General features: G+C 58.9%; 2 protein-coding genes across 2 annotated transcripts in view; one reads left to right on the top strand and one right to left on the bottom strand.

Annotated features, from left to right (window-relative positions):
- Positions 1-2210: 2210 nt before the first annotated feature.
- On the top strand, positions 2211-5590 carry CTRB1 (chymotrypsinogen B1). Its single transcript, XM_005862611.2, has 7 exons — positions 2211-2305; positions 2999-3102; positions 3184-3263; positions 3667-3745; positions 4351-4531; positions 4613-4746; positions 5359-5590. Exons 1-7 carry the CDS (start codon positions 2254-2256, stop codon positions 5518-5520), a joined length of 792 nt encoding a protein of 263 aa, XP_005862673.1. The 5' UTR covers positions 2211-2253; the 3' UTR covers positions 5521-5590.
- Positions 5591-6551: 961 nt separating this feature from the next.
- The window catches only part of BCAR1 (breast cancer anti-estrogen resistance 1), a 22669-nt gene continuing 19012 nt past the window's right edge, over positions 6552-10208 (bottom strand). The window contains exons 7-9 of the mRNA XM_005862712.2: positions 9654-10202; positions 8657-8746; positions 6552-7564 (exon numbers count right to left, since the gene is read on the bottom strand). Coding sequence (XP_005862774.2) covers positions 7052-7564; positions 8657-8746; positions 9654-10202 — 1152 coding nt within the window. The 3' untranslated portion in view covers positions 6552-7051. The remainder of the gene's footprint in view (positions 7565-8656; positions 8747-9653; positions 10203-10208) is intronic.

The raw sequence follows: 10208 nt of genomic DNA, 5'->3' as shown, positions 1-10208 counted from the left end.
GGGGGGGGTCAGGGAGGCCCCAGCAGGGGCAGGGCCCCGTGAGGGTAGGAGAGAGAAGTCAGGTCTTATTCTCGGTTCCCAGGCGGCTTCCCTCTATGGGGGCGCAGCTCCTTCAGGCGGCCCTGTCTGCACAGCTGCCCTTTCGGGGTTCCGTCACCGCTCGCCCCTTGTCCCTTCAGCTCTAGGTGTGTCCCCATTGTGGTTAGAAGCCTGTGCACTTTACTATCCTTTGTGGGTTCCCCTAAATCCTGCCCACATCTTTGTAAACATTCCCTCTATTAAAACTCCTCGAGGAGCCCAGTGTGACTGCCGACAGGTTTTGGGCAGGACGGTGTCTGCTGCAGCCATTGTGGCCCCGGGACCTCGGAGCGTGGGATTCTGGGATTGGGTTGCTCACCCGGGAGGAGTCAGGATGGCCTCTTTGCCAGGAAGGGTGAGACCCTGGTCACGGCACAGAATGGCATCACAAGTTCTCAAAATGACACTGGAGGCGGCAGAGGCTAAAGTGCAGGTGGGAACAGGTACTGGAGGCAGAGGCTGTGGCACCAAGTTCCTACAGCATCAGTGGCCCATAAATATTGGGGAGTCATACAAACGGCCAGTGAGCACAAGGAAAGATGATCAAAGCCACCAGTCGTTTTGAAATGCACATCGACACCACAGCAAGGTTTCACACTCATTAGGATAGTGAACGTAAACGAAAACCAAAAAAAAACAATAAGAAAAAGAATTGGCAAAGGTGTGGAGAAATCTGAATCCTGTGCACTGTTGGCGGGAATGGAAAATGGTGCAGCCACTGTGGAAGCATATGGAGGGCCCTCAAAAAATTAAGCAGATCTACCATAGGATTCTGCAATTCCACTTCTGCATGAATACCCCCACGAATTAAAAGCAGGGTCTGAAAAAGATTGTACACCTGTGTTCCTAGCACTGGGAGGGCCGAGGGCCCCGCCCCTGCCAGGTCCTGGCCCCGCCCCCCAGCTGAAGCGGGACACCTGCAGCTGAGCTGGCTCCCAGGCCTCCGCACGTGTGCACGAGGGTGCAGGGCCCCGGCCAGCTGTCTGCTCCCAAAGCCACTGCCAGGGCCACAGGTTGCCTCAGGCTACCGAGGCCCCTCCCCCATTTGCCCTTCCCTTCCCCCACTCGGGCCCCTGCCATGGGGTGAGAGGGGGGTGGACACACTTGATGATCTGAGCCCCTGCTCAGCAGTGTCTCCACTGGGGCTCTCCTAGGTGCACCCCTTGGTCACCCCAGCCCAGCCTCCTGCCCTGGCTCTTGGTGAGCCTAGGAGCGCTCCCTCCGCCTGGTCGCTGCCTGGACACATACTATGAGCACCCCATCTTGTGTATATGGAAATAGGGTCAGAGAGGGCCTGGTGCCGATACCTGTATGTGAACATCACGCTATGATCATCAATGCGACAGAAATTGGAAACAGCCATGACGTATTGTTTTCCCTGTGTGTTTTGGGGAGCAGCATCACCCTCAATTTCTTTCTCCCCAGTTTGCCAATTGCTAGGAAAGGGCCCCACTGCCCACCCTGTTGTCCAAGCCAGAAACAGGCCTCCCTGATCCCATGATCCCACCTGGTCCAGCCTGCATCAGCTTTCGGGGGGGCGATAGCAGGGGCCCCAAGGTGGCCCCCGGACCCAGGTCTGTGTGAGCGGCAGGGGGCGGCTTGCCTTTCCACACCACACCTCAAGCAGCCCGAGGGGCCACACAGACATCGGAGCCTCACTGAGCCTTCTTGGACACCCATCCCCGAAACTCGGGGAGCACTCAGCCCCTGGCCACCTGTGCCCTCACCTGCACCTCCCCACTCGACCACACTGCCCAGGGGGTTTTGAAGAACTTATAGACCAACTAAATTACTTGTCCAGACCCTCAGCCCGTGAGAGACTAGGCTGTGGCTTGCCCAGGTCTGGCTGCTGCCACAGGGCCCCTCCCAAGGCAGGGCCTGGGGAGGAAGCCGAGTGCAGGGGAATGAAGAACAACCGTGACATCTCATTTCCTCTTGGCTGTGCGTCAAGGTCCACCTAAACCAGTGCCCCTTTGCCTTGACCCTGGCCCCACGCACAAGCCGTGGCTGCAGCTGCTGCTGTCCCAGGCGGGCCTGCTTGGGCACATCCTGCCCACTTGGCACCTGCCCAGGAAAAAGACGGTCACCTCAAGGTCCCCAGATAACAGCCTGGTCACAGGGATAAAATGGGGAGCCTCCCAGGCCCATGCCCTGCACCTCCCTGACAGTGACACCATGGCCTTCCTCTGGCTCCTCTCTTGCTTCGCCCTCCTGGGCACAGCCTTCGGTGAGCGCTGGGGCCGGCAGCAGCCGGGGCCCCCAACCCTGGGGCCCACTCCCAGTTCAATCATGCAAGGTGGTATGAGCCTGAGCGGTCTCTCAGCCCGAGCCTCAGCAGCCCCACCTCTAGAATGGAGACGCTGGGAAGATTGGATCAGACCAGCCAGTGTGAGGCCCTGGGGCGGAGGTGGCTGCTCCTAGGGCTGCCCCGAGGCCTCACACCTGTGCAGGGGAACAGGGAGGACAAATCCAGAGGGACGGAAAGCTCTCTGGAGAGTTGGTGATTCCCAAACCGACTCAGATAGTGAGCAGGAAGACAGCCCCTACCAGCCCTTTCGGGCCCTTTTAAACTCTTGTCTGCGGAGGGCTTACGTTCCCAGAACAACTTCGTGCTTTACCTGTTAACTCATATCCTTATACCAGCTCTGCGAGGTTAGCAACCATATGGTCCCATTTTGTTTATGGGAACACAGACTCAGCGGCTAAGCTAGGCAATGCTGGGGCTGGGTTCAAATCCCGGAGCCCAGCTTCCCTGCCCAGGCATTCGCCCTGCACCACCGCACTCAACCTGCCGGGCTTGTCTGGGCTGAAGCACAGGGCACACTGAGCTCTCCCTGGGAATTCCTGGGGCGGTGGGACCTGGGTGGGGGGCCCAGAGGTGACCTTGGCCTCTGCCCCTCACCTCATACGCCCACCTCAGGCTGCGGAGTCCCCGCCATCCACCCCGTGCTGAGCGGCCTGTCCAGGATCGTCAATGGGGAGGACGCCGTCCCCGGCTCCTGGCCCTGGCAGGTGTCCCTGCAGGTGAGTGAGGGTCACGCTGGGGTGGGGGGCCCGCGAGGGCTGCCGCTGTCCGGCCGGCGCTGACCTCCCGTCCTCCTCCAGGACAAAACCGGCTTCCACTTCTGCGGGGGCTCCCTCATCAGCGAGGACTGGGTGGTGACTGCTGCCCACTGTGGGGTCAGGTGAGGCCTGGGGTCCCCAGGAAACCCATTGGGGTGGGAGGAGGGCCTTCTGAGCTCCATTCCTCAGTTTCCTAATTGGAAATGTGTAGAAAACTCAAGTCTTGCTGGCCTCCCAGGGGTCACTGGGAAAGAAACACTCACAGGCTGTAGCACAGCTGTCCCGGGGCAGCTGTTGACATTCGGAGCTCCTGTCTCTGACCAGCACCACACAGAGGCGCTCGCGCGCGCGCACACACACACACACACACACACCCATATACCTACACACACACACACACACACGCCCATATACCTACACACACACACACACACACGCCCATATACCTGCATACACACACACACACACACACACACACACACGCACTCACCACCTCATAGCAGGAATCCTCTCCTTTCTCTTCAGAACCTCCCACCTGGTTGTGGCTGGGGAGTTTGACCAGGGCTCAGACGCTGAGGACACCCAGGTGCTGAAGATTGCCAAGGTAAGGTGGCCCAGGCAGGGCAGGCTAACGGGGCTGGGCCAACATCCTGAGAAAGCCCTGGGCTGCGGGGAGGTAAAGGAAGCCAAGTTCCTCCCGGTCACCCAATACCCCCTCCAGATGGGCAAAAGCAGAAAGCAGGGGGTGAGGTTCCATGCAGGGGGGTCGGCACCTCCGTCCTGGGCCCATGAAAGAAGCTGCCGAGCTGAAGTGGCCCGTGGTCAGAGGGGACGGAGGCGATGAGTGCCGGAAGCCGGTCCATCCTTGCTGCTTGACACAGTCGCTGCAGGAAAGAAACATCTGCACAGCATATGAGATAACAAACGCCCTAACCGTTGGAATAGAATGGATAGGATTAAAATCAACTGGTATAAATACAGATGTAACAGGAGAATAAAGACATAACCTGGCTGGAGAACCTGGCTAAAGAGAACCTGGCTTTGCTGATCATCTGAACACTGCCTCCGTGTCATTCCTTCTTCGCCGACTCCGTCCACACCTTCGAGCTCCCCTGGACCTGTTGGGGTTGGACCCCAACAGATGAGGGTGACCCAGCCCTGGGTCGGTTTCTGCTCAGACCCCAACTGTGGCTGTCCGCCCCATCTCAGGTGTTCAAGAACCCCAAGTTCAACATGTTCACCGTCAACAACGACATCACCCTGCTGAAGCTGGCCACGCCCGCCCGCTTCTCTCAGACCGTGTCTGCCGTGTGCCTGCCCGATGAGGCCGACGACTTCCCCGCCGGCACCCTGTGCGCCACCACCGGCTGGGGCCTGACCAAACACAACAGTGAGTGACCCGGTGGGCGGGCGGCAGGTGGAGGCTGCGGGCAGGGGGGCTGCTGGTGCTGACCACCACCGGCCCTTCCAGATGCCAACACCCCCGACAAGCTGCAGCAGGCGGCCCTGCCCCTCCTGTCCAACGCCAGCTGCAAGAAGTTCTGGGGCAACAAGATCACCGACCTCATGGTCTGCGCCGGCGCCAGCGGCGTCTCCTCCTGCATGGTATGGCTGCCTGGGCTCACTCTGCACCCCTTCCTCCCCGCCTGGTAGCAGGAACCCCCTCCTTTTTCTTCAGAACCTCCCACCTGGTTGTGGCTGGGGTGGGTTCAGGCAAGAGCCCAGGCCAGGGGCGTGGGCAGAGGGAAGTGGGGAGCAGGCAGGCTCCTTCCTGGGTGCTCCTAGCTGAGGCTGGGAAGGATCTCCTGGCGGGCCACCACTGACTCGGTGGGGCTTGGGGCCACCACAATGCAAGATTCCATGGATGTCGAGTTCTGAGCAAACAGCTCCTCCTGGAGCTGTACAGGGCGCCGCCTGGGCAAGGAACGGGTGCCCAGGGCTCCAGAAGCAGCCCTTGCTCCTCATCATGGCCCCACTGCCCTTGCTTTCCTCCTATCAAACCAGCGTTGTGAGCCTCCATCACAGAACCTCACCCTGGGGTGGTCCCAACTTCCAGGGCATGAGCTAAAAGAGCTGCTCAGGTTCCCATAATCCTTCCAGGAGACGGGTGCTGGGTCTAGGGCTGCCAGGCCCTGGACTGGGCTCTGGGAACCATCCAGGGGCCTCTGGGCCAGGCTACCTGGGCTGCCAGACCCAAGCCCTCTCCTCCTCCTGCAGGGCGACTCTGGGGGCCCCCTGGTCTGCCAGAAGGATGGAGCCTGGACCCTGGTGGGCATCGTGTCCTGGGGCAGCGGCACCTGCTCCACCTCCAGCCCTGGCGTGTACGCCCGGGTCACGGAGCTCATGCCCTGGGTGCGGCAGATCCTGGCCGACAACTGAGGCCCTGGCCCTGCCCTGGTCTCCCTGACAACCCTGCTCCCACAAAGCTCAATAAACCCGTGAAAACATGTTGATGGCATCCGTCTCTTGTGTCAGGGCCTGTAAGGCCTCACTCTGCTCCTGAGCTTGGGCCTTCACTCCACCTGGTGCAGGGGGTCCTGGGTGGGTCCCTCCTTCGTCACTTCCCCAGAGTGGCCAGGCAGATGAATAGGACCTTGGCCCCCAGCTCCCACCTGGGCTGCGGGGTGCTCACCATCCACCCCCTGCTCAGTGCTTGGCTTGGCCTGGTGCCGGGGAGTGGCATCCAGAGGACAGGCCTGCTGTTGGTCCCACACCTGTGGCTCCAGGAACCCTCCCGGGAGCTGCCCCCTGGCTGCCTCTCCCAGGCCTACTGGAGCCACTGGCGGGGACCCACCACACTCAGTGGTTGATGAGGGAACTGCTGCCCTTTCCCGGCAGCTTCTGTCCTATTAAAGAACCAGTCAGTGCCCAGACGGTGTGCTCAGTGGTTGAACATTGACCTATGAACCGGGTTGCAGACTCTATCCCCAGTAGGGGGTGTGCAGGAGGCAGCCAATCAATGATTCTCTCTCATCATTGATTTTCTATCTCTCCCTCTCCCTTTCTCTCTGAAATTAAGAAAAACATAATTAAATGAAAACAAACAAAAAAACCAGCCAGGAGAGCCGTGGCCTAGGCAGAGCAGGCCTGACTCTCAGAACCTCCGAACCAGACCCGGACATCTGCCTCCCAGCCCAGACTTCATGGCGGGCTGGACGGACCCCCAGCTCCCAAGGCCTTGCATCCATTAGCAAACCTGGCCCCACCTTGCAGGGGATACTGGCCTTATCTCCGTGGCCCAGCCGTTTCCCGTGGCCTTGGCTTTCTTCTGCTGGGACCCTCCCATTCCCCAGAGGACGTCCACAGCCTCACCACAGGTCTCCTCAACCCACTCCTACGCTGGGCATCACCGTGAGCACACCCCACCTTCCCTCCAAGGGTCCTCCGCCTCTCACACCTCAGGAGGCTGCTTTTCATTTTTAAAATTTTATTTAAATGTAGACTGTTAGTCAAATGATTGGAAAATCAATAATGAAAAATAGTTTTTTAGGGGTTTCTCTTGGTGCTGAGGAGCACATCTCAGTGGCACTGACCCCTGGGGGGACATAGCACCCTCATGGGGCTGAGGTCAGCCCCCAGGGGTCACCAAGGCCGTGTGGGCCAAGGGGCCTGCACGCCTGTGGCCTGGCTGCTGAGCTGGGACCTCCCCAGGCCTGCAGCGCCCTCAGGGAAGACGCCAGCCTGCTCCCTGGCCCGGGCTCTGGGGGCCTAGCTCTGCTTGGGCTCCTGAGCCCACACCCTGCCCTGTCATAAATATGTACAAATCCCTGACAGGCTGGGCACCAGGCCTGGGGAAGCTGGGGATGCCTGTCCCCAGGCCTGCAGCACTGAGACTCTCGGGGAGGTGCTCGGGGCAGCTCGGACCATCACTGCCCTCGTCCCCCACCCTCCATCCCTCAGGTCACTGTCCTCAGGCAGCTGCCAGCTGGCCCAGGACCCGGCGGAACTGCTGAGTGCTATGACCCAGCTCCTTGACCCTGTCCACCATGTCCTGGGCGGCGGTGGGCGATGGGTACTGCAGGGCAGCAGCCTTGGTGGTGGCCACGATGCCACGCAGGAGGTCGCACAGTAGGTTGCTGTAGTGAGTCACCTGGCTGCGGACGTCAGCTGCCTTGGCCTGCCGCGACAGCGTGTCCCCGATGAACACCAGCTTATGGGCGCTGAGGATGACAAACTTGCTGTGCGCCACAAAGATCTTGGGTGGCTGGTTGGTGGCCACGGCGGTGAAGAAGGCATCCACCGCGTTGGTGAGCGTGGTCAGGTTCGCCTCGCACTGCTCCAGGTAGAAGAGCAGCAGCTGCCGGTCCGAGGGCCCCAGGCTGCCTGTCCGCCCTGGGGCCAGGGACTGGGCCGACGTCCAGTTGGTCAGGTCGTGGTCGATGGGCCGGGACACCTCTTGCTCCAGCCGCTCAAACTGCTTCAGCTGGGGAGAGGGAAGGCAGAGTGAGACTGCAGCCACAGAGTATGAGGGCTCAAAAGGGGCGGCACTCGGAGTCCGCAGCCGCGGGGACAGGCCTCCTGTCCTATTGGCAGATTTTTAATCCTGATTTCCGGGCCTCATCCTCTGGAATTTCTGTTTCTTTGTTATGGGGTGGGGCCACAACATTAGTAACAAAGAAACAGAATTTCCGGAGGATGAGGCCCAGAAATCAGGATTTTAAAAAGATTCCCAGGTGATTCTAATGTGCAGCCAAGGTTGAGAACCACTGTTCTAGAGATTCTCCAAATAACTTTTGTCAATCTCCTTTATGATTCCATTTCTATCACATTTTAAAAATGGCACAATGAGAGACATGGAGAACTGAGTGGCTGTGAAGACGAGGGACATCACTCTTGTCTGGGTGCTGCTCTCTAATCAGTCAGAACATAATCGTGGGGAAACTCTTTGCAACTCCCTGTGAATTTATAAATATTTCAAAATGAAAAGTAAAAAAAAAAAAATCATGTTCTTAACATATACAACATAAAAAGACTTAATGCACCAAGCAGAGAACTTTATGGGTGATATTTCTGCGTTTATTTTGTGCTAGTCTATGTTTTAATTTTTATTATCTTCATAATCAGAATAAAACTCCCTTAGTTTTTGTAAACTGTCTTTTTCAAGTGGTACAAAATATGAAGGAGATTCTATATTTGCAGATAAATGATTTATAAAGAAAACTGGGTACGATTTAAATGTTCAACAATAATGCTATATGACCTTATAAAATAATTTATGAGGAATGTTTAATGCCATGGAAAAACGGGTGAGATAAAGGCAGATGTAACTGTTCACAAAGTACCATGTTAAACACTCCTCTGGGTAACCGGCTTCTTTTCCTGCTTTCTTACACTTTTCTCTATGTTCACTCTAAAACGTCCACCACGATCACTCTGCTAGTGTCAACCCAGCAAACGCATGGGGCCAGGATGCAGTGGAGTGGGGCTGGGAGGGAGGCCCGAGGCTCAGCTCCGCAGGCTGGCTTCTGACAGACAAGCAGCGTTTGCTGAAGCAGCGGGTGTCCCGCGTCCTCACCTGCTGCAGCTCCAGCTGACCCTTCCCCTGCCGCATGATGTTGCCCTTTTCCAGCAGCTCCTTCTGAGTCTTCTCAAACTCTTCCTTCCCCTGGAGGGGAGACACAAGGACTGGGCTGAGCCAGGACCCCCCCAGACCAGGAGGGGGCGCAGTGAGAAGAGTGGCCACCAGGTGGCGCTGCACACTGCACCAGGCTCGCACCGAGGCCACGGGCCCAAGGTGGGTCAGCTTCCAGAGGAAGCAGCCCTCCTGGGCCTCCATCTCTGGCCAGCACAGGGAGGGGTGGGCATACTACATGTGGCCAAGGCCAGCCTCCCTGCCTTCGTTCCGGTGCCAGAAGTCACATTCATGCCCGTCCCCTAGGCCAGTGGTCGGCAAACTGCGGCTCGCAAGCCACATGCGGCTCTTTGGCCCCTTGAGTGTGGCCACGAAGTTTCAATCGCACTGTACACGCGCGCCCGCACATGGTATTTTGTGGAAGAGCCACACTCAAGGGGCCAAAGAGCCCCATGTGCCAACCACTGCTCTAGGCTTACAGAGCCTGCCCACCTGCCCCTGCCCTGTGCTGACCCCGTGCCAGATCTCAGCCTGGAATGCCGAGACCACCTGGCTGGCACCCGGTCTCTGCTCAGAGGACCACCTTCTCATCCCCTTGCTTGTTCCCCCTTGCCTGGAAGTATCTTTGTCTTTGCTTATATTTCAGGACCCACCTCCCCAAACAGAACAGCCACCTCTGCCCTGGTTCACCTGCAGGACCCTGATGACAAGGATGCGTTGGCCCAAAGGCCTGAGGTGGGGAGAGGAATGGGCTTCTGGGGGGCCCTCTGGCCTAGAAGCTCAAAGTGAGAGGAGGACAAGGGACCCATCGAGGCCCTCCTGGGGCCAAATCCTCCTTGGGCCACAAAGCCCTCAGTGAGGGTGATAAGGGTCCCATGACAGGGGTGGAAAAACCAGAGCTCAAAGAGGACCGGGGAACCTGGGCAGGGCGGGCACCCACCTGCAGGTGGACATAGTCGTAATCCTCCATCCAGCCCCCCTCACTGTTCTCGTACTGCCCATCCGGTGAGTCCTGGGAGGTGAACTTGGGGGGTGAGGGCAGGGGCCGGGACTGGATACTGCTGGCCTTGTCGGTGGGGATGGGATGCAGGGAGCCGCCCCCCTCGGGCCCTGAGACAGGGGCCTTGGTCCGTCTGAAGAGCAGCGAGGCATTGCCATGCAAGAAGGAAGCCAGCTGCTTGGCATCCTCGGGCACAGCCCGTGAGCAGGCCACCAGGCGGTCCAGGTCTTCAGAAGTGGCCCCAGGGCCTCCTCGGCTACTGTCAAAGGTCTGACCATGGGCCACCAATGTCTGGTACACGTCCTCCATCTTCTGCAGTTGCCGGCTAAGCTTGGCATTCAGTGTACGGTCAGAAGTGTGGGCAGAGTTGCCCACGGCGCTGCGGGCAAACTCCAGCAGCTCATGGACGGCCCCCTGGACAGCGGCCACAGCAGCCCGCAGGTCCTGTGCTGGGGGCTCCTGAGGCTCCGTGGTGCTGCGCCAGCCCCCAGCCCG

The sequence above is a fragment of the Myotis brandtii genome, unplaced genomic scaffold (genome assembly GCF_000412655.1).
Source record: "Myotis brandtii unplaced genomic scaffold, ASM41265v1 scaffold165, whole genome shotgun sequence".
NCBI classification, from domain to species: Eukaryota; Metazoa; Chordata; class Mammalia; order Chiroptera; family Vespertilionidae; genus Myotis; species Myotis brandtii.
This window is presented reverse-complemented; position numbering and strand designations above follow the sequence as displayed.